Source organism: Schistocerca gregaria, chromosome 4 (assembly GCF_023897955.1).
Source record: "Schistocerca gregaria isolate iqSchGreg1 chromosome 4, iqSchGreg1.2, whole genome shotgun sequence".
In the NCBI taxonomy this organism is placed as follows: domain Eukaryota; kingdom Metazoa; phylum Arthropoda; class Insecta; order Orthoptera; family Acrididae; genus Schistocerca; species Schistocerca gregaria.
The window spans coordinates 176,340,860-176,366,137 of NC_064923.1; the positions used below are offsets into that span (position 1 = coordinate 176,340,860).

At 40.7% G+C, this 25,278-nt stretch overlaps 1 protein-coding gene across 5 annotated transcripts in view; it reads right to left on the minus strand.

Annotated features, from left to right (window-relative positions):
- Nucleotides 1-15,679: 15,679 nt before the first annotated feature.
- The window catches only part of LOC126267281 (diphosphomevalonate decarboxylase), a 94,565-nt gene continuing 84,966 nt past the window's right edge, over nucleotides 15,680-25,278 (minus strand). For all 5 annotated transcript variants that reach the window (XM_049972352.1, XM_049972350.1, XM_049972354.1 and 2 more), the window contains 2 exons: nucleotides 17,864-18,037; nucleotides 15,680-15,903 (listed from right to left, as the gene is read on the minus strand). In XM_049972352.1, coding sequence (XP_049828309.1) covers nucleotides 17,885-18,037 — 153 coding nt within the window. In that variant the 3' untranslated portion in view covers nucleotides 15,680-15,903; nucleotides 17,864-17,884. The remainder of the gene's footprint in view (nucleotides 15,904-17,863; nucleotides 18,038-25,278) is intronic.

Sequence of the window (25,278 nt, forward strand, 5' to 3'; positions counted from 1 at the left end):
ATAATTGTTGCAGCAATTTATAGGTCACCATCTGGAGATACTGAAGTCTTTCTTAAGAATTTGGAAGAAATGCTCAACATTTTCTCAAATGAGAACTCTACCATAATTCTTTGTGGTGACTTTAATATTAATCTATTGGTCCAGAGTCCAGTAAAAAACAAGTTTTTAGACATACTAAAAAGCTTCAACATGTTCCCCCACATATCAGCTTCCACTAGAACAACAGATTCCAGTAAAATCCTAATAGATAACATCTTCTCAAATGTGGACACACATGAAGTTGCAGTTACAAATGTGAATATAGGATTATCAGATCATAATGCACTAACCTTTAATCTCACTGCAACTCCCAAGGAGGAGGAAAATAAAAAGGAGTACAAACGATTTTTCTCTACTGAAAATTGTAATCAGTTCAAAAATAATTTTAAAAAATGCAGTTTCGTCAGAGGTCTTGGCACAAACAAACACAAATGATGATTACAATATATTTGCAGTTGTTGAGTATGTGAGGACATACAAAAAGACTTACCTCAAAGTAATAGCAAAAGCAAAATTTTTAAGTAATGATAGATTAATAAGGCAGGCTAGTAACAAGTCCAGAATGATGTGGAAAATGGTAAAGAAAGAAACTGGGGCTCAAACTAAAGAACAGGAAATCAATCTTAAAAATTATGAAAATATTCCCATAGAAAAAGATGCCATGGCAAATTATGTAAACGATTATTTTGTAAATATTTCCCTTGCTTTAAGTAGTAAATTTAAGCAACAACCAACAGTGATGACTCCAATGGTAAATACCAGCATGGTGGCAATCCCAACAGATGAGCATGAAGTTCTAAAAGTCATAAAATGCTTGAAATTCAAAATGTCCTCTGGGTTGGATGATGTACCTGTATCAATAATTAAGAAAATTGCTCCATGTGTTGTCAAACCTATAGTGCACATAGCAAACTTGTCCCTTAGTGAAAGGATATTTCCGGGTAAACTTAAAATCTCTAAAGTGACACATCTATACAAAAATGGTGACAGAAATAAAATAGAAAATTACTGACCTATATCTCTCCTCCCAGCCTTCTCCAAAATACTTGAGGAGTTAATGAAAATCAGGGTTACAAAATATCTAGAAAAACACAAACTAATAAATAACAGTCAACATGGTTTTCGAGCAGGGCACAGTACAGAAACAGGCATATTGGACTACACAAAAGAAATATTAAGAAATTTGGAGTCAAATAAACGGGTTGTTGGAATTAATCTAGATTTATCCAAAGTCTTCGATACTGTGAACCATGTAATATTACTAGAGAAACTTGAGGCAATAGGCATCAGGGGTACTGCTAAAAATTGGTTTGAATCTTACGTGCAAAACAGGTCACAAGTTGTTGAGCTGAGGTCATCCAACAATCTTCACAATTTTAGACTCATATCTGAACCAAAACAAATTGAAATAGGTGTTCCACAGGGCAGCATTCTGGGCCCATTCTTATTTCTAATTTATATCAATTATATACAGGCTCCAGACAGCTCAGCCAAAATTCTACTATTTGCAGATGACATGAGTATCATAATTAGTGATATAAAAGAATCGTTGTGTACTACAGCAGAAAAAATTCTCTCATACATACAGTCATGGTTTTATTCAAATAAGCTGACATTAAATACAAAGAAAATACAGTACGGAAGCAAGTGTCAAGGGGAAAATATGTGCCTTATTCTGGATAGCAAAAAAATAGAAAAAGTGTGCACCACAAAGTTTCTGGGAATGCGAATTGACCAAGATTTAAACTGGAATGAACACAGTGTATATCTTACTCAGAAACTTAGCTCTGCATGTTTTGCCTTAAGAATAATATCCAAGGTATGTAGCAATGAATGTATTAGAGTGGTGTACTTTAGTTATTTCCAATCAGTTGCAAGATATGGCAAAAGTGTTTGGGGAAAAACCAGGTCAAGACTAAATGACATTTTTATTATGCAAAAAAGAGCTATTTGTATCATGACACACAGCCCACCACAAACTCATTGTAGACCCTTATTCAGACAGCTAAAGATACTTACAATACCATCAATATATCTTTTTAAATGCCTGGAAATGATCAGTAAAAATAGCTGCAATCTCCAAACCATCTCAAGCTACCATGATCACAATACAAGGCATCGTAAAGACTTCCACATTCCCTATGTAGCAAAAAATAGAAGTCAGAAACATGTTAGCCACTTAGGAATAAAGCTTTTAAATGCAGTTCCATCTCAAATTAAAGAATTGAAAGGGAAAAATAATTTCAAGCATGAAATAAAAAAATACCTGGTGGAAAAATGCTACTACAGTGTAAATGAATACCTGTCTCAGACTGTGGATTGAAACCTGTACTTATTTTTTTTTTTAAATTCAAACTAATTTAATTATGTTTCCAACTTTGTAATTATGGTACTTAGGAAAAATCTGTTAAATATCTGTAATACGTTTTGTGTATAAGGTGTAGTTCATGATCTATAATTGTTTACCATGAGCACGTACTTTTGTTTTTGGGTAATAAGTTCTTGTATACTACTTATGTACTATGTGTATGTAATTTGTTTGCTGTTTGTATATGTGTCAATTTATTATGTGTATGTGTTGTTATGTGTTACGTGTAATCAAATGACAAATCCTATATCACATGTGTGATCTATTGGCCACTAAATAAATGAATAAAAATAAATGATAAAGGTTGTTGGACCATTATTAAGTCATATTTGTCAAGACACTCCAAACATACTTTGGACTGCCTTGACAAATATGACTTAATAATGGTCTAACAACCTTTAGCATTGTAGTTGATAATGGCATTAAAGGCAAAATCTGGATAGTATGAAAGATAAATATAATAATACACAGTCAAATGGCAGTTCACACTTTTAAAAAGTATTGCATGACTGTGGCCCAGTGCCATCAAAAACCTTTTGTAGAAAAATGGTTTAGGAGAAGACAAGATCTGTCATGGTTTAAAACATTTCGATCAAGAGCATTTGCCAAAAATCTAGGCCACTTGATGGAAACTCAATGAAAAAAATCTATCCATACATTTTTGTTGGTTGTGCTCCAAATGCCTACAGACTGTTTGATAACAAAAGAAGAAAGATGTTGAATTTGATTAGCTTCTAACAAAATAAACTGTACAAACAATCTTATTATTGGTGAAGTATCAACAATCAAGTAAAAGAAATTCAGGGTCAAGAAAATGAAAGAGAAGAAAATCAAGAAGGAAGAGGATGTGACGAAGAATTAAGAAACTACAATGTTGGGGATAAAAGCAATTTGAAAAAATCTTTAAAACATAAAGATTAGATAAACAACATCCCTTTCATATAGAGAGTATATTCATGGCCCAGATAAAGAAAATTAGATAAAAGTAATAGAAGAAGAAAAGAAATCACTTGAACAGAATGAACCATGAAAGATGGTGAGTCCAGAGGAGGCAATAACGAAAGAGTTCTTGACAAGCAAATGGATCTTTAAAGTCAGTGATGATAATGGTTAGGCAATGCTTGTTGTCAGAGATGGTCAACAAGAAAAGGATGCTGTTTCCAGGAATTAATCAGCCCAGCAGTACTGAGTGTGTGACAAAACTAATGATATCGACAACACTGCTGTGTTGTTCTGCTTATGTAGACTGGTGTGTTCATCCGTTCCAGCTTGGGTGGTGTTTCTTCACTGGTGGTCTTTCCTTCACACTGTGGGTGGCCACAGAGCTCTTGAGTGCTCTGTGGTCAGCCATAATCGCCACGTGCAGCTCAATAGTGGAGTTATTGTCCATGGACGCGATACCCACTTCTTGCTTGCAGCCAGCCAGTAATGGTGTCATACAGTGATGTCCATGCTGTGTCTCTGCACTGAATGTACAGAGGTGGGGCAGGCATGCAGTCATCTTTTTCTTCTCTCATCTTTTGCCACTCACAATTAGCACATTTGGCAAACCAAACGACCAACCTACCCTTAGTGGTGGTAAACCTGACACTGCTAAAGGTGTGTCAGTCATTTGATTTGCCAACATGTGCTGAGTGACTGTTCTTGCCCATATGTGGTGTGGGAGATATGACAATTTGCTACACCATTAAAACAGCACACTACAATTTTCTCCCCACAAGAACAACAGCACAAGCAAACTTGTCAGCCCTCTGTCAACCCAAGTAACAAAGTGTGTAACATCAGTGCTGTTGAGTTGAACTGTGCTGCCCAGTGTGTCTTCAGACATATCTTTGCTGGTCATTGGGGGTGCAGTTTGAAGCAGGTCTCATCACTGAAAACAGTTCTACTCTAGTCAATGTGATTCCAGTCTGGAGAGCCCCAGACAGTAGTTGGATACCAACCTGACTGATGCTCACCACATGGCTCGACAACGAGGAGTGATGCCTGGTGTGCCATTTCTTTTTGTAGCAGGACCCCTTTGATTGTCATCTGTGGCACCCTTACAACACATTAGTATGTTGGCAATACTCTATGCTCCTTTGTTTCCCTTCATGACGAGCCATCCTCGGCTTACATTTCAGAACATGGTACGAGTTTCTACAGCTTGTCTTTGTGCTTGCCGAACCCTATCTAGGACAGCAAGGTTGCCAGATTTCTACCCAACTGAGAATGTTTGGAGCATTATGGACATGGCCCTCCAACAAACTCAGGATTTTGATGATCTGATGTGCCAATTGGGCAGAATTTAGCATGATATCCCTCAAGAGGACATCCCACAATTCTGTCAATCAATGCCAAATTGAATAACTACATGCATAAGGGCCAGAGGTGGACCAACGCATTATTGGCTTGCTCAATTTTTGAAGTTCTTTTTCTTGAATGAATAATCCACTTTTTCTGAAACTGTTATCATTTGTTTGTCTGCGCACATAAATCACACTTACCAATTTTTGTTCTTTTTAGATAAGTTCCTCATGGTGCATCTTCTTTTCTTCTCTCTTAGAGTATATGATTCCTTCATCAACATGTATAGCCATGTACATTTCTATAATTACATCTTTAAATATGCACTGATCTGACTTCAGCTGAATTAATGCTTCTGTATGTAAGAAGTCTTTCACAGTTTCATTCCATATGGATGGAAATTTTTCCAGTTCCTTTACATCAAGTGATCAAAAGTATCTGGACACCCCCCAAAAGCATAGATTTTTCATATTGTGTGCATTGTGCTGCCACCTACTGCCAGGCACTCCATATAAGCAACCTCAATAGTCATTAGACATTGTACGAGGGTCGGTCAAAAAGTAATGCCTCCCATTTTTTTCTACTTAAAAAAATTAAGTTAAGTGAAAAATTTGAATTTGGCGCCATTCCTCAAACCTTCTTCTGCAATCCACTGCAGTAGTAACTTTCTGTGTCAACAGGTGGCAGCACAGCAGAAGTTTGTAAGATGGCCGACATCGATGTTCGTTTGAGACAGCGTTGTGTGATTGAATTCTTGAATGCAGAAGGTGAAACGCCCATACGCATTCATAAAAGACTGAAGAAGGTGTATGGTGTTGTGACAGTGGCTGTCAGCACTGTTAGACGATGGGTTCGTCATTATAAGGAAGCTGAAGGGCAAACACCGTTGACTGACGAAAAGCGGAGCGGCAGGCCGGTGAGTGCAGTCACTCCACACAACATTCAGCAAGTTGATGACATCATTCGTGGTGACCGTCGGGTGACTGCAGATGAAGTGTGTCGCATTATTTCTCTTAGTAAAGGCAGTGTGATCACGATTATTAAACAATTGGGGTACTCAAAAGTTTGTGCACGGTGGGTTCCAAGAATGTTAACCGATCAGAATAAAGAGGCAAGAAAAACAATAGCCTCCCAACACTTGCAGCGCTTCCGTTTGGAGGGAGATGAGTTTCTGAAAAAAATTGTGACCGGGGACGAAACATGGGTGCATTTTTTTGAACCCGAATCAAAGAGGCAGTCAATGGAGTGGCGTCACACAAGCTCGCCGAGGAAGAAAAAATTCAAAACTGTGCGATCGGCAGGGAAAGTTATGGCAACAGTTTTCTGGGATACAGAGGGTGTGATTCTGGTTGATTTTTTTGGAGCAGGGATGCACAATAAATTCTGTTCAATACGTCACAACCCTCAAAAAACTTAAAGCACGTCTTCAGCGAGTTCGCCCAACAAAATCAATGGCAGATGTTCTTCTTTTGCATGACAATGCAAGACCACACACCAGTCGTCACACCTCTGACGAGATTGTCAAAATTGGATGGGAAGTTTTGCCTCATCCCCCATACAGCCCTGACCTGGCACCATCAGACTTCCATCTGTTCGGGCCACTAAAAGAAGCTCATCGTGGGATTCATTTTGAAGATGAGGAGGCCGTCAAAACATCCGTGCGTCAATGGCTTAGGAAGCAGAGCTGTGATTTTTACCGTGCTGGGATACATGCCCTTGTTCAAAGATGGACCAAAACTGTAGAGATGGGCGGAGATTACATTGCAAAATGACAAAATGATCCTCAATGTTGTGGTTTTCAACCTATGTAATTGCATTTAAATTTCCTGACAATTAAACGTAGAAAAAAAAATAGGAGGCATTACTTTTTGACTGACCCTCGTAATAGAGCAGAATGGGGCATTCCACGGAACTCACGGACTTCGAAAGTGGTCAAGTGATGGGGTGTCACTTGTGTCATACGTCTGTATGCGAGATTTCCATACTCCTAAACATCCCTAGGTCCACTGTTTCTGATGTGATAGTTAAGTGCAAATGTGAAGGGACACGTACAGCACAAAAGCGTACAGGCCGACCTTGTCTCTGTTGACTGACAGAGACCCCCGACAGTTTAAGAGGGTTATAATGTGTAATAGGCAGACATCTGTCCAGATCATCACACAGGAATTCCAGACTGCATCAGGATCCATTGCAAGTACTATGATAGTTAGGCAGGAGGTGAGAAAACTTAGATTTCTTGGTCGAGGGGCTGCTTATAAGCCACACATCATGCTGGTAAATGCCAAACAATGCCTTGCTTGGTGTAAGGAGTGAAAACATTGGACGATTGAACAGTGGAAAAATTTTGTGGAGTGACGAATCATGGTACACAATGTGGCAATCTGATGGCAGGGTATGGTATGGCAAATGCCCGGTGAACGTCATTTGCCAGCATGTGTAGTGCCAACAGTAAAATTAACAGGCAGTGGTGTTATGGTGTGCTTATGTTTTTCATGGAGGGGGCTTGCATCCCTTGTTATTTTGCATGGCACAATCATAGCACAGGCCTACGTTGATGTTTTAAGCACTTTCTTGCTTCCCACTATTGAAGAGCAATTTGAGGATGGTGATTCCATCTTTCAACATGATCGAGCACCTGTTCATAATGCACATCCTGTGGTGGAGTGGTTACATGATAATAACGTCCCTGAAATGGACTGGCCTGCACAGAGTCCTGACCTGAATCCTATAGAACACCTTGGGATGTTTTGGAATGCTGACTTCATGCCAGGCCTCACCGACTGACATCGATACCTGCCCTCAGTGCAGAATGGGCTGCCACCGAACCTACGCAATATACTCATCCATCCTTACATAACCCCTGCTCCCAATCCCTTACCTCACGGCTCATACCCCTTAATAGACTTCCATGTAAGCCCTATCCTATTCATCCTCCTACCACCACCTACTCCAGTCCAGTCACTAATATCACCTATCCCATCAAAGGCAGGGCTACCTGTGAAACCAGTCATGTGATTAACAAGGTAAGCTGCAACCACTGTGCTGCATTCTATGTAGGAATGACAACCAACAAGTTGTCTGTCCACATGAATGGCCACCGACAAACTGTGGCCAAAATACAGTTGGACCACCCTGTTGCTGAACACGCTGCCAAACATGATATCTCTCATCTCAATGACTGCTTCACAGCCTGTGCTGTACGGATTCTTCCCACTAACACCAGCTTTTCTGAATAGTGCATGTGGGAACTTTCACTGCAATACATCCTATGTTCCCATAACCCTCCTGACCTCAACCTTTGTGAGTGACTGTCCTCACCCATCCAGCCCCCCTCCAGCACTACACAGCCGTCATTTCACCGCCATACCCAGTCTTTTAATTTCTTTTTATTTCTCTCCTTTCTGTTACTTACCTCCTCCCCCTTAGTACTTTCTCTCCTGCCCTCCATCTAAATTGCAACACTTCACTGTCCGCCAGTCCCACCATACTATCCCTCCTCCTCCTCGCCCCAGCCTCTTCCTTACCCCACCTAGTAGCCACTTCCATAATGCACTGATGCTGCTGCTTGCAGTGTGGTTTCAGTTCTCTGAGACTGCAGATGTGTATGCAAGTTGTGTTTGTGTGCAAGTTGTGTTTGTGTGCATGTGTGTATGTGTGTCTACTGCTGACAAAGGCCTTAATAGCCAAAAGCTATAATTGTGTGAATCTTTTTGTTGTGCCTATCGCGAATCAGCATCTCTGCTATATGGTGAGTAGCAACTTTCCTTCTCTGGTACTGTTACATTCCATCCTGGATTTTCCATTGTTTGAAAGAAACACCATAGAGTTTTCTTGTTTGGGAAAGCAAATAAAAGTGTCATTAATGAATATCTTCATAGTCAGCTCCAAGCATTTACTGCAGAGCACAAAGATATTGAGCATCTTTGGTCGGAATTTAAAGGTATTGTCACACCATGTTCTAGATAAGTATGGGCCAAGCAAAAATATAGGGAAGGGAAAGGATCCACCTTGGTACAACAAACATATTAGAAAGTTGCTGAGAAAACAGAGAATTTTGCACAGTCGTTTTAAACGTAGTCACTGTCCAGCTGACAAACAGAAATTATGCGAAATGAAAGCAGCAGTAAGAAGGACAATGAGAGATTCTTTTAACAAATTTGAAAGCAATGTTTTATCTGCAGATTCTAAAAATAACCCCACAAAATTTTGGTCGTACGTAAAATCTATGAATGCTACAAATAATTCAATACCTTCTCTTGCTGACAGTATGGGTAATGTAACTGATTATGATAAACAGAAGACCGAAATTCTAAACCTAGCTGTCAAAAACTCATTTACGGTAGAGGACTGCAGCACCATTCCCCCTTTCAGTTATCGAACAGAAGCAAGGATGGCTGACATAGTGTTTATGGTATCTGGGATTGCAAAACAGTTAAGATCCTTAGATGCCAGGAAGGCATCTGGCCCATACGGTAGCCCCGTAAGATTATATGTTGACTATGCTACAAATTAGCACCATTCTTATCCATCATCTATCAGAGATCATTGGAACAACAGAAATTCCATGGGACTGGAAGAAGACCCAGGTCATAGCAATCTATAAAAAGAGTAGAAAATTGTATGTACATAATTGCCAGCCAATTTCACTGACAAAGATTTGTTTTAGAATCTTGGAACATACACTCCTGGAAATGGAAAAAAGAACACATTGACACCGGTGTGTCAGACCCACCATACTTGCTCCGGACACTGCGAGAGGGCTGTACAAGCAATGATCACACGCATGGCACAGCGGACACACCAGGAACCGCGGTATTGGCCGTCGAATGGCGCTAGCTGCGCAGCATTTGTGCACCGCCGCCGTCAGTGTCAGCCAGTTTGCCGTGGCATACGGAGCTCCATCGCAGTCTTTAACACTGGTAGCATGCCGCGACAGCGTGGACGTGAACCATATGTGCAGTTGACGGACTTTGAGCGAGGGCGTATAGTGGGCATGCGGGAGGCCGGGTGGACGTACCACCGAATTGCTCAACACGTCGAGCGTGAGGTCTCCACAGTACATCGATGTTGTCACCAGTGGTCGGCGGAAGGTGCACGTGCCCGTCGACCTGGGACCGGACCGCAGCGACACACGGATGCACGCCAAGACCGTAGGATCCTACGCAGTGCCGTAGGGGACCGCACCGCCACTTCCCAGCAAATTAGGGACACTGTTGCTCCTGGGGTATCGGCGAGGACCATTCGCAACAGTCTCCATGAAGCTGGGCTACGGTCTCGCACACCGTTAGGCCATCTTCTGCTCACGCCCCAACATCGTGCAGCCCGCCTCCAGTGGTGACGCGACAGGCGTGAATGGAGGGACGAATGGAGACGTGTCGTCTTCAGCGATGAGAGTCGCTTCTGCCTCGGTGCCAATGATGGTCGTATGCGTGTTTGGCGCCGTGCACATGAGTGCCACAATCAGGACTGCATACGGCCGAGGCACACAGGGCCAACACCCGGCATCATGATGTGGGGAGCCATCTCCTACACTTGCCGGACACCTCTGGTGATCGTCGAGGGGACTCTGAATAGTGCACGGTACATCCAAACCGTCATCGAACCCATCGTTCTGCCATTCCTAGACCGGCAAGGGAACTTGCTGTTCCAACAGGATAATGCACGTCCGCATGTATCCCGTGCCACCCAACGTGCTCTAGAAGGTGTAAGTCAACTACCCTGGCCAGCAAGATCTCCGGATCTGTCCCCCATTGAGCATGTTTGGGACTGGATGAAGTGTCGTCTCACGCGGTCTGCACGTCCAGCACGAACACTGGTCCAACTGAGGCGCCAGGTGGAAATGGCATGGCAAGCCGTTCCACAGGACTACATCCAGCATCTCTACGATCGTCTCCATGGGAGAATAGCAGCCTGCATCTCTGCGAAAGGTGGATATACACTGTACTAGTGCCGACATTGTGCATGCTCTGTTGCCTGTGTGTATGTGCCCTGTGTGTATGTGCCTGTGGTTCTGTCAGTGTGATCATGTGATGTATCTGACCCCAGGAATGTGTCAATAAAGTTTCCCCTTCCTGGGACAATGAATTCACGGTGTTCTTATTTCAATTTCCAGGAGTGTATTTTGTGTTCAGACATAATGACCTTTCTAGACTCTGAGAAGCTCATCTGCAGAAACCAGCACGGTTTTAAGAAACAGCGGTCATGTGAGACACAGCTGGACCTCTTTGTGCATGATATACAACAGGCTCTAGATAATGACTCCCAGGTTGATGTCATATTTCTCTACTTTCGAAAGGCGTTTGACTCAGTTCCGCACTGTTGCTTGCTCCAAAAAGTGTGTAATTACAGTCTATCTGATGACATATGCGGTTGGATATAAAGTTTTCTAACAGACAGGAGCAGTATGTCATCCTGAATGGGGTGATTTCAACAGAAACAAGCTTAACGTCAGGTGTGCCCCAGGGCAGCGTAATAGGTCCGCTGCTTTTTATGATTTACATGAACAATCTGGTCGATTAGACTGTTTGCCAATGATGCTGTAGTCTACAGGAAAGTAATATCATACAAAAGTTATGATCAAATCAATGAGGATTTGTAGAAAATAAATGCATGGTGTAAAGACTGGCAGTTATCTCTCAATATTAGTCAGTGTAACCTACTGTGTATCTGTGTATAACAAGGTAAAAATCCCCATTAATGTATGAGTACAAAATAAGTGCCCAGTCTTTGGAAGCTGGTAACATCCGTCAAGTATCTGGGAGTGACTATTTGAAATGATCTCAAATGGAATGATCCGATTACACAAGTAATGGGTAAGGCAAACTCAAGATTGCGGTTTATTGGCAGAATCGTGAAGTGATGCAGTCCTTCAACAAAGGAAATAGCTTACAGTACATTAGTTTGTCCAGTCTTAGAGTTTTGGGTCTGATTCAAGAGTTTGAGAAAGTCCAAAGAAGAGTGGCAAGATTCATGACTCATTTATTTAGCCATTGCGAGAGTGTTATAAATCTCATAAAAAGTTTGAAGTGGGACACACTTGCAGATAGATGGCGCACTAAACGGAAGGGGCTGCTCACTAAATTCCAAAACCTGACCTTCACCGAGGATATAGAGCATATATAGGGTGTTACAAAAAGGTACAGCCAAATTTTCAGGAAACATTCCTCACACACAAAGAAAGAAAATATGTTATGTGGACATGTGTCCGGAAACGCTTACTTTCCATGTTAGAGCCTATTTTATTCCTTCTCTTCAAATCACATTAATCATGGAATGGAAACACACGGCAACAGAACATACCAGTGTGACTTCAAACACTTTGTTACAGGAAATGTTCAAAATGCCCTCCGTTAGTGAGAATACATGCATCCACCCTCCATCGCATGGAATCCCTGCTGCACTGATGCAGCCCTGGAGAATGGCATATTGTATCACAGCCGTCCACAATACGAGCACAAAGAGTCTCAACATCTGGTACCAGGGTTGCGTAGACAAGAGCTTTCAATTGCCCCCATAAATGAAAGTCAAGAGGGTTGAGGTCAGGAGAGCGTGGAAGCCATGGAATTGGTCCGCCTCTACCAATCCATTGGTCACCGAATCTGTTGTTGAGAAGCGTACAAACACTTCGACTGAAATGTGCAGGAGCTCCATCGTGCATGAACCACATGTTGTGTCGTACTTGTAAAGGCACATGTTCTAGCAGCACAGGTACAGTTTCCCGTATGAAATCATGATAATGTGCTCCATTGAGCAGTATATACTGATGAAACTAAAATGAGCTCTAACATGGAAATTAAGCGTTTCTGGACACATGTCCACATAACATCTTTTCTTTATTTGTGTGTGAGGAATGTTTCCTGAAAGTTTGGTCGTACCTTTTTGTAATACCCTTTATTACTACCACCAACTTTCAAATCACACAGTGATCACCATTCGAAGATAAGGGAAATTAGAGATCGTACTGAGGCATTCAGACAGTCGTTTTTCCCTTGCGCAATCCACAAGTGGAACAGAGGGGGTGAAATATGACTTTAGCACAAATTGTGCTCTCTGCCACACACCGCTTGATGGCTAGTGGAGTATATATGTAGATGTAGATATCCTTACGCGATCTATCACAGGCAGCAAGAAATCCGCAACTGCTCTTACTACCCGTCCAGACTCTCACACAGGTTTTTTCCCCTTGGTGCTTGCCTTGTCATTTTTTCCCCTCTGACCTCAAAACCGCTACCTTTCATTCACTTTTCATCCACTATATATCTCCTCGATGCAACTGTATTAGCGGGTAACCCTGCCCAGACGTATGGATAACATCACAGCCCCACATCTCGTAAAGTTGTTGATTAGTAACTAACAATTACCGAGGTAACAGCAGATCTTTTGAGATGGTCACCAATTTGGTGCAGGCATGGAGGAGCTCCACCCCTTAAAAGAAAAAGGAAAGAAATGGGGGAGGGGGGGGGGGCAGCAGTGGGATACTAATCTGGCTGTTGCCTGCCATGCAGCCCGATATCCAGGACTAATTGGGGGGTGACATTTCTATTTCTTTTCATAGAGCACCCCTCTGATTGTCATCTGCAGCCCCTTACAGCACAGTGGTACATCAACAAGACTCTAGCACCATTTTGTTGCCCTTCATGGCAAGCCATCCTGGTATTACACTTCAGCAGGATGATGCCCATCTGCACACAGCAGGAGTTTCTACTCTTTGTGCTTGCCAAACCCTGCCACAGCCAGCAAGGTCACCAGATTTCTTCACAGTTCAGAATGTTTGGAGCATAATGGGCAGGGTCCTCTAAACAGATTCAGATTTTGACAATCTGACACGCCAGATGGACTAGATTTGGCACAAAATCCCTCAGGAGGACATCCAACAACTCTGTAAATCAACGCCAGCTGCACAGGTTAGCCACGCGGTCTGAGGCATCTCGTCATGGTCCGCACAGCTCCCCCCGTCGGAGGTTCAAGTCCTCCCTCGGGCATGGGTGTGTGTGTCATCCTTAGCGTAAGTTAGATTAAATAGTGTGTAAGCTTAGGGACTGATGACCTGAGCAGCTTGGTCCCATAAGACCTTACCACAAATTTCCAATCAATGCCAAATCGAATAATTGCCAGAGATGGACCAATACATTATTGACTTACTTAGTTTGTGAAGTTCTTTCTCTCATGTAAATAGTCCTATTTTTTCCAAAATTGTAATCAGGACGTGTAATCATTTGTTTGTCTGTACATGTACATCTCATCTACTGTTTTATGTCCCATTCAGATAATGCCTTTATGGTGCGTTGTCATTTTTTTGAGTGTAGTAGGAAAAGAATCGGAGAAAACTGAAAACTCCTTCACTGAAGACCTAAAGGAAAGGTATTGCCAAAACATCAAAAGCACTCTGAGATATCTACAGGATTTCAAGAATTATGGTCTTTTCTGCAAGAAGAAAAATGACATTGTTCATTTAAATGTCTACTGTGATGCTGATTGTGCACAAGATGTAAGAGACAGGAAGAGTACAAATGCTTATATTATTCTTTATGATGGTGCTTACATTATTTGGTATTACAATAAACAAAATGTAATATTTACTTCATCAACTCAAGCAGAATGCACCAAAGAAATAAAACACGTCAAGACTCTACTACAAGAGAAATGAAGACCATTCTCCATGAAGATAAAGTGTTACCTAGCTGATCAAATCAGAACATATAGATGAAATGAACATACATTTGAAATTGCTCTATGTTACTGAGCAACACAGAGAAGATTTTTAGGAGATAAAGCATTGCAGTACAGATGAACAATTCATAGACATAGTTAGCAAAGCTCTTCAAAGTTCTACATTTGAGAAATGTAGAAATGCTGTTATACGTCAATTATCATAACTTCTTTTTTTACAAAAATACTGAGTGGTAACTGTTTATTAAGAGAGAGTGCAAAAATGCAAAACTTATGCTTTAGATTTTAATGACAAAAAACATTGTATTTTAAGGGGTGATGTTAAAAGCATTGAAGAGTTGGTAAAACACAATGTTTGTTATGTGTGTCTTTAAGGGTTGGCAACCAGAATAATAAACATAATGTGAGGCATCTGTGGCCTTTGTTGTATGAAGATGGCAATGAGATAACTTTGATCAATCAGAGTGTATATTGTATATTTAAAAACAAACATGATGTGACTTACCAAACAAAAGTGCTGGGAGGTCGATAGACACACAAACAAACACAAACATACACACAAAGTTCAAGCTTTCGAAACCAATGGTTGCTTCTTCAGGAAAGAGGGAAGGAGAGGGAAAGACGAAAGGATGTGGGTTTTAAGAGAGAGGGTAAGGAGTCATTCCAATCCCGGGAGTAGAAAGACTTACCTTAAGGGGAAAAAAGGACAGGTATACACTCGTGCGCGCGCGCGCCCACACACACACACACACACACACACACACACACATCTGCACATACACAGACACAAGCAGACATTTGTAAAGGCCTTTACAAATGTCTGCTTGTGTCTGTGTATGTGCGGATGGATGTGTGTGTGTGTGTGTGTGTGTGTGTGTGTGTGTGTGTGTGTGTGTGTGTGTGTGTGTGTGTGCACGCGAGTGTATACCTGTCCTTTTTTCCCCTTAAGGTAAGTCTTTCTGCTCCCGGGATTGGAATGACTCCTTACCCTCTTCCTTAAAACCCACATCCTTTCGTCTTTCCCTCTCCTTCCCTCTTTCCTGAAGAAGCAACCGTTGGTTGCGAGAGCTTGAATTTTGTGTGTATGTTTGTGTGTCTATCGACCTGCCAGTGCTTTTATTTGGTAAGTCACATCACCTTTGTTTTTAAATATATTTTTCCCACGTGGAATGTTTCCCTCTATTGTATTCATATCATTAATTTGAATCCAACAATTAAGAGTGTATATTGTAATATTCATAATAAAGTGAACACACGAAAGTGTAACCACAACAAATTATTTTATGAGTGCTCAGAAAACAATAAGTAGAATTGTTATAATATTTTAGAAACCTTTATTAATGCATTGATAGTACATAAATTCATACAAGATGTGCTTTTTTTGTGCTATTTAAACTCACTGTCAACAAAACTCTTATCACTATATTCATTTAAGGCCATGTTTAGAAGTGTATTTTGCACCATAATTTCCCTTCAAAAGTTATTAAACAGTACTGCTTTTGTTGAAAGCATTGTTTAACACAAATACTCTCGAGTGGCATCTGAAAAGTCAAATAAAATCTGATAAACCAGATATGCTAAAACAGGAAAAAACATTGTCTTAAAGAATTGTTGTCAGAATGGCACTACTTACTGAAAAATATGTATTTGGGATGTAAAAAAATTAGATCCAGATTGTTCAGCATTACAAAACTTTGCATTGTCTTTTTAAATCAATAAAATAGTTGGGCTACAGAACTGGAGATTATAAGTTTTATTTAACTCTGAACTGAATTCAGTAGCTGAATAGTATTCATATATGGTTAAAGTAATGCTCAGTGAAAGATGTGATGGTATGATCGAAAATATCACTAAACTAACTAATTAATGGAAAATCTCATATAAAGATGTGAAACAATTACTAACAAAGAGATAGAGGGGCTGGCCAGTATTTACCTCAGCTCAGTACAGCCGATAGAAACACAAAAAACAACCGAAAATTTAAGTTCCTAGCTTTCAGAATAAATGTTCCTTCATCAGGGAGGAGAGGGGGGGAAGAAAGGGAAGAAGGGAAAGTGGATTTAGTTACTCACAACCCAGGTTATGAAGCAACAGGGAAAGGAAAACAGGGAAGGTAGCAAGGATGGAGGCATGGTTGTCCCTGTTGCTTCATAACCTAGGTTGTGAGTAACTAAATCCACTTTCCCTTCTTCCCTTTCTTTCCCCTCTCTCCTCCCTGATGAAGGAACATTTATTCCGAAAGCTAGGAACTTAAATTTTCGGTTGTTTTTTGTGTTTCTATTGGCTGTACTGAGCTGAAGTAAGTACTGGCCAGCCCCTCTATCTCTTTGTTAGTAATTGTTTCAATATCCCTAAACTGTTATTTATAAACATAATGAACTATGCAGACACACACATGAAATACAAGATACAACAGAATTTTGACAAGAAATCATGTTGCACTGAAAATATATGTATGGGAAGCCATATTCAGATATCAGAGCAGACAACTGTTCAGAATAAAAAGTTTTGTTACAACATCTGTGAATGAATTGCTACTGACATATCATAAGCCAGTTCTGTTGTTATGCATGACATCAGAAATAAAATACATGATGACCTAATTATATTATTTCCAGCAATTTGCTTGTCTTATTTGTAGCTATGGCTAATTTCCGCGTAGAAAGTTCCAAACCTCATTTGCTAGTAGGTACATATTATTTTCCTTGTGGTGTGATAGCCTGACTGATATACAACCTAAATGATTGCAAAGATGGAGGGTAATTAGGTGTCATACCTGAATACACAGACAGAATGGAAATCTGATAGTTAACATGGTAAAAGATCATAAATATCCTGTATGTCATCACACACACAAAAATCATCCCAGGCACTATGTTACATAAATAAAAGACAATTTCATTCTGATAATACCTGGCTTTGAACTGGAATTATTAATGTGATTTCAATTAGAAACAATTAATTACAGATTCAGAAAAATTATGCCACTGCCCCCTGCCCCCCCCCCCCTTACAATAAATTAAACATGTTACATCTCGCCAATGTGATGAAGCTCTAAACAATCTTGGGATGAGGCCAAAATTCAGACATTACCAGAAAAATCTCAAATGCTGGACAAAATGGAAGATAATGTGTGACTCAGTGCATAAAATATGCCACCTGACTGTTGCCTAAGTTACATATAATGACCACTCAACACTCACCCAGCTCTTTTCACAGAGAAATGTACTCTCTCTCTCTCTCTCTCTCTCTCTCTCACTCACACACACACACACACACACACACACACACACACACATACGCACATAACTTCATATGATAACAAAGTGAAATACATTTAAAATTTACACCTGCGCTAAAACGTGCCATGGCTGTCACTTCTGAATCAGTATATAGAAGGTTTGATGTCCGTTACATAATGTTTTGCTTCCTGAGCTTAGAAATAACAGTACAACTGATAGTACTATTTGTTGTAGATTTGTGTCTCATTTTTAATCATACTTTGAATCCTTCATTGTTTCTTCATACGACCAGGTTCTTTGGTACTCCAGACTCTGTCAAGAGATGCTCATTCTGACTCTTCAGTTCCTTTGGTCCGTTTCCAAGACGCGTGTGGATTATATATTTTAATGACCCTTCCATCTGTTGTTCCATACCAAAAGCAGCTTGCATTTCCTGAAATATTCTGTGATATTAATCTAAGCAGATTTAGTTAAACATATCAGAAATAACACAATGTAAACTTGTTTTTTTCCAAAGAATGTAATGAACATTACATATTTGTGTGAAAAAAGAAAATCTCCAAGTAATCATTTTCAAATAAAATTCAGGCAATTAATTAATCTGATAAAAATGTCTATTAGCCAAACCTCCCTTTCTGAGCCATTGCTCCAGTTTTAATAATTTTGTGCATAGCATATCAGGTCCATCCCCATTATATTAAATAATAATGGTTCTCAAATAACCAGAGAAGAGATGTGGGCACTTTCTTACAAACATATATTGTCTGTGCATTTTCGATGTAAATGTCTAACCTGTGTTTCAAATTTAAAACTGACAACCTATTCACAAAAATTATGAGAGTTTGTCAAAATTTACAACTTAAGTTGAACTTACTTGCACCATTCTTGAAAACAAACCACTTGAGACTGCATTACAACAGCCAGCCACAAAACGAGAATGAATCTTGCACTTAGTTCAGTCCACAGTTGAGACTGTCAGCGAATACAAGAGAATTCGTTACTGAGCAATGGAAAGTCCAGGACTGAATAACAACAATATGGAAAGAAGACAGGCACAATGAAAAGAATGCTAGAAATATTTAAGCTTTTGGACAAAGTACTTCTTCAGAAGGAGAACTCTCACACATTCACACTCACAAGCATTCTGTCTCTGGGCACTAAGGCCAGCCTGAGACAGTGTCGGAGCATTAACCAGCTGGAGTGGGTGGTGGGGGTAGGGAGAAAGCATGGGATGGGGAGGGGGAGATGCTAGTACTGCCTGTGGGAGCATGCATGGACATGGTTAAGGACAAGACAGGGGTGCTGGGTACTGCATCAATAGGCTGTACTGGGGGGACAGAGGGGAGAGAAGAAGAGAAGAGGAAAGGACTTGCAGGTACATTGTTGGGATAGAACATGTTTATACTGTTGTAAGAGCAGGGAAGGGGACAGACAAGTGGAGGACTGGGACCAGCAAAGGTTGAGGCCAGGAAGTTTATGAAAACAAAGGTTATATTGTAAAGAGTGTCCTCACCTGCACAATTCAGAACAGCTGGCATTGGTGTAAAGAAGCCAGATGGCATAGGCTGTGAAGCAGTTGTTAAAGTGATTGACAGGGTAAGAGATGCCAGTGACAGGACTTGAGTGGATGGTAGTATTAGGATGAATGGGGCCAGTCTTGCATCTGTGCCTCTTGCAGGGATATGAGCCATGAGATAAAGGGTTTGTAGCAGGGGTGGTGTAAGGATGGACAAATATATTGCTTTGGTTGAGTGGGCAGCAGAATACTATTGTGGGATTGGATGGGAAGGGAGGATGTTTCTCATTTCAGGTCAGGATGAGAGATAGTCGATACACTGATGGAGAAAGCTATTAAGTTGGTCCAGTCCCATATGGTACTGAGTCTGAAAGGAGTGTTTCTTTGTGGCCAGATTGTTGTTATGTAGGGGGGAGGGGAAAGGGGGGGAGTGACTGTGACAAAACCTCTGGACAAGGTTCGGAGGTTAATTTTGGTCTGCAAAGACCTGAGTGAGACTCTTGGAATATTTTGAGAGGGAATGCTCGTCACAACATATGTGATGACCACTGGTGGTTAAGCTGCATGGAAGGAACTTGTTGATGTGGAAAGGATGGCAGAAGTCGAGATTGAGGTATTTTTGATGGGTAATAGGGTGGATGTGGACAGAGCTAAGGATGTAGCCATCTTTGAAATGGAAGTTAACTTAAAGGAAGGTGGCTTGTTGGACTCGAAGTGCATGGGGAAAAAGTTGTTGAGGTTATGAAGCAATATGGATAGGGTGCCCTTACCCTTGGTCCAGAACATTAAAATATCATCAATGAAGAGGTTAGCTTACATTAATGCCCACTGCTGTAACACATTTGTTTGCAGGTAATGCCTTTAAAAGAGGGGTAATTACGCATGAGGATATAGTTGGTTATGGTGACCAGGAAAGAGGTTGTAGGTTTGGAGGCAGCCAGGCATTGCAAAAGGTAGTGTTGATCCACAAGGACAGAGATTTTCTCAATGGAGCATACTGTGTGGTTGGGTATGTAGAAGTTAGGAGTGCAGAGAGCAATTCAGGTGAGGTAACAGATAGACTTGGGGAGACTGTGTTCATAAACACAGTGGCTGTTTGTTGGCAGCTATGATTAGAAGGCTGGGATCAGTTTGTAGGTCATTGATTGCAGTCCTTTCTATGAATGTGAGGGTTCATTTCCATGTTGAGGGATTTGGAGGATGTTGGTGAGGCAAGGTCTCAGACCAGGAAATTCTGAAAAGTTAAGAGAGAGTAATTTAGAGCGAGTGGGGTGGATCATAGTTGGATGGAGGAGTACTCTTAGTCAGGCTGGGATCAACAGTGGTTTTAAATTGGATCTGATTTGTGGGTTAACAAACAAAAAAATGCTTCCACTCTAGGGTGCAGGGAGAAGGAGAGGAGGTCTTTAACAAGCCCAGGATGACTGAATTCAGAATGGGGCAAAAGCTAAGACCTTTGGAAAAAAGGATGAATACTGCAGCTGTTGAACAGGAGTGGACATGACATGATTTGAAATGAAGGGAATTAACTGTCTGCTGTTTATTCCCTATTTGCTGCATTATTACCATCACCTGCCAATTGTCTGTTCACTTGACTGTTGTAAAATTGGGCTTTCTCGTGTCTAAAAGAGGTAGTGTTAGCTGAATGAAAACTTACTAATTCAGAGTGACAGGGGAATTCTGCAGACCAGCAGACAGACATATCTGGTATACAAATTAGATATATTCACCATGACAAAACATTTGAAATTAGAGGTAGCCTGTTACATTCTATAAAAGATCAATTCCCTCATGACTGACAAAATAACCTGGCTCAGAAATTTCTTACTTTGGGTCAAGACAAATCAATAAAATATAACTGAACACAGGAATTAAAAATGAACAAAAGCCCACACAGGGCAGCACAACCAGCTTACTGTGTCCACACAGAAAAACTCACCATATCCAATGACGGATATTCAAATGGTACTGTGGGAGAGTGGGGGCAAGGATAATCACTGCTGATAGATGTGAGCCATATTATTATTTTTCAGGATGGGCTCAATCACCATTGGGGGCCTCCTGGGTTCTTGTTGATGACTGGAGAGAATGGGTAGAGAAACAGAAGGTGAACATAAACAATTCTTTATTAATTCATTCAATTTAGATAGCCATTCAGGTGTGCCCTCACCTGTGGTGCAGTTTAGTGTTGGCTCATAATATTAAGATTGTACCAATATGTGTGGTAGATGCCATGTGTGGTGTACAGGCACAGCTAAGACGGCAGGGCGCTGCATTGGCACAGTCGGCACACCAAGAATTAAGTTGGAATAGGTGGCCAAGCACTGGTTGCGGCCATGCTGCAGCACGGGGCAAGGCAGCAACATTACCTCATTTGGTGCAGGTAGCTGGATTGCCCAGAGTATAGCCCTGCACAGGAGGCTGGAGAGCACTGGTGAGTGCTGACAGACTCCAGTGGTGGTGGCCAATTCTGTCAAGGTGGCACCAGAGTAATGGCTGCCAGGATCTAGGCAACCAGGCCACAGTCATTGGTTTGGAGCCCAAGGACAGGACTGGCAGCTGGTTTATTATTATATTGTCATTCCAAATCTGTGTCAGTAGAATTCATGGAGATGACTGACAGACGGCATGGTCTGCTGTGCTGATCATGACCTACTCAGCTGACTTCACAGAAGAGACTGCATTTCTCTGTCGCCACAGAAAAGCCTGGAATAGGGTCAGTGACCAACAGCTGTCCATTCTCATGCAACAGTATGTCAAACTACAGAAGCTTCTAGTGGAGCCTGATCAATACCCCAGGTCATTGGCAAGCAGAAGCAGCAGCTTTGGCTGAGTTGCTAATTGGCAGGGGTGTCGACCAGCAGTGTTCAAGGCTCAATTCCCGATGCCCCGTCCAGGGCAGTGTCTATTCTGTTACAACTCCTTCTCTCAGTCCCTGAATTTCCATTAAAAAGTTTCTTTAACATATGCACTGATTCAGTTTCAAGTATTTATATTTGACATCCTCTACTTCATCCACAGTGACACTTGGCCCTTCGTCCTGTTAGCAGCTATGTCACTTCACACTGTGCGAGGGGAATGGGAATCAAGAAGATTTTCTAATACACTCTAGGCATTTGACACTGTTTTGAATGCCTTTTAGTGAAAAATATGAGCTTACCAATTATTAGACCAGATTTGCAACTGGATTCAAGACTTCGTTGCAAGTAGAACTCAAAATGTCATTCTTAATGGAACAAAATCAACAGATGTAAAGATAATATTGGGGGGGGGGGGGGGGGGGTAGTGTGATAGGATCAATATACAATATATATAAATTATATAGTAGACAGTGCTGGAAGCTATCTAAGACTTTTTGCAGATGATGTGGTTTTCTATAAGTAAATGCCAATGCCAGAAGACAGTATCAGAGAATGACCTACAGACAGTTGACGAATGGTGCAGGCTCTGGCAGTTGATTCTGAATGTAAATAAATGTGATATATTGTGCTTCCACAGCAAAATAAATCCACTACTGTACAACTATACTATTGATAACAAATTGCACAAATCAGTAACCATTGTAAAATGTCTTGAAGTAACTATCCAGAGTGACCTTAAGTGGAATGATCACATAAAACAAATAGTAAGAATATCAGAAGATAGACTGAGACTCATAGGAAAAATCTTCAGGTAATGTAACTCTTATACAAAAGATGTTGCTTACAAGATGTTTGAGTATTGTTCCTCAGTCTGGTTACCCTTACCAGGTAGGACTTATAGAAGAGACAGAGAAGATTCAACGAAGAGTGGTGTGATTTGTCACAGGATCATTTAGTTAGCACATGAGCATTACAGAGGTACTCAACAAACTCCAGTGGCAGACACTACAAGAGAGATGGTGTCCACCATGGAGAAGTCTGCTATTGGAATCTTGAGAGAGCATATTCTGGGAAGAGTCAAACAACATGTTACTTCCTTCCACATACATCTTGTGAAATACGAACAACAACAAAATCCAATAAATTAGATTAAGTTAGAGGATTACCAACAATCATTTTCCTGTGTGCCATTTATGAGAGGAACAGGGAAGAGGGAATCAGTTAGTGGTACCAGAAGTACCCTCCACCAAACATTTTCAGGTGGCTTCCAGAGTATTGATGTAGATGTTAGTATTTGTATGCTAAAATCTGCATCTATCACATTTTCATTTTACTTTACATGACATACCTGCAGCAACTGGAACAAAAGTCTCATATGTTATTAAGTCATGCTCTCCATTTATGCAAACAATATTATATGCTCTCTGGTACTAACAGCAAGAAACCCGGCACTTGACCTGTACACTCTTTTGGTTAATCTACATGCATAGGCATACTATCCTGTTATCTTATCATTATGACCTAACAAATGAGGGAAACTATATACAAAGGGAAGGAAGTCAGTGGCAGCATTACTACTATTACATACTCGGTCATATTGACTGGGAATATAATTCATTACATACTCCTAACACATACTTCATCCTCACAACATGTCAGTAAACACATATAATACATCAGCTTCATATTCTTCACGAGACTCCACAATGAACTTCAATATTTTAATACCCAACTACCTCTCATTCCGAGAATCTACAAGAAGATCGGTGGCCCCACTTCACTGAACTCTCCGATACCATGTACTTACAACCTGTGTCACACTCCTTTTCAGCTACTCTCCTGTATCCATGATGTACCTTTGAAAAATTTTATACAAGTTTTCCTAGTACTTGTTATCTTCTCCCATAACAGCCAATACCTACAGATGGTGGCAGATTTACTGTTGTTATGTTCACTGCATCCCAACAGCCCTGGAGCAATTTAACTGATGTCATCAGGGCTGATGGCTTGTGTCACATCTGTGTGGTGTCTCAGTGTATTGCTACTTTGACTTGGTGTCACATAATGTAAAGGGAGGAAATCTGAATCATCCGATCCCATGGTGAATGTCGGACTGTGCTCTACTTGGTCTGTGCTGCCTTGTTATCTGCTGTTCTCCACCTTACATCTGGGGAACTAAATCACATTCACTAACTACCAAACTATTGTGTCTCATAACACACACTTTACTTATTATTCCAGTTACCAATGTTTCCTACCAAACTAAGCCCTCTCAGCTGCATATTCCATATGACATATGACATATTCCATATGACATAGTCTGACATAAAACCTCCTCCAATTTGTTATCTAAACTTTTCTATTTACAGTATTCACTCTATTTTACAAAATTTTATACAGAAGAAAAACTTACAGCCATTTTGGCATATTTCTAAGTCCTATAAGAACCCATGGTTTCCCACATCTGAACCAAGCTCACTTCTGGGACTGACTTGGAGTAAGAGTAATCCTCTAAATTACAGGCCCATATCATTAATATTGATATGCAGCAAGATTTTGGAGCATATATCATGTTTGAACATTATGAATTACCTAGAAGAGAATGTAACTAGAAGAGAATGGTCTATTCACACACAGTCAACGCAGGTTTAGAAAACATTGTTCTTGTAAAACACAACTAGCTCTTTATACACACTAAGTGTTGAGTGCTATCGACAAGGAATTCCAAATTGGTTCTTTATTTATAGATTTCCAGAAGCCTTTTGACATTGTACCACACAAGTGGCTTCTAGTGAAATTGCATGCTTATGGAATGTTATCTCAGTTATGTGACTGGTTTCATGATTTCCTGTCAGAGAGGTCACAGTTCATAGTCACTGAGTAATACAGAAGTGATTTCTGGCATTCCCCAGGAGTGTTAGAGGGCCTCATGTATAAATGACTTAGGCGTCAATCTGAGCAGCCGTCTTAGGTTGTTTGCAGATGATACTGTCGTTTCTCGTCTGGTAAAGTCACCAGAAGATCAAAAAAATTGCAAAACTATTTAGAAAAGGTATCTGTGTGATGCAAAAATTGTCAATTGACCCTAAATAATGAAAAGCGTGAGGTCACCCACATGAATGCTAAAAGGAATCCATTAATCTTAGGTTACACGATAAATCAGTGAAATCTGAAGGCCGTAAATTCAACTAAGCTCCTAGAAATTACAGTTACAAACAACTTAAATTGAAAAGAACACACAGAAAATGTTGTGGGGAAGGCAAACCAAAGAATGCATTTTATTGGCAGAAAACTTAG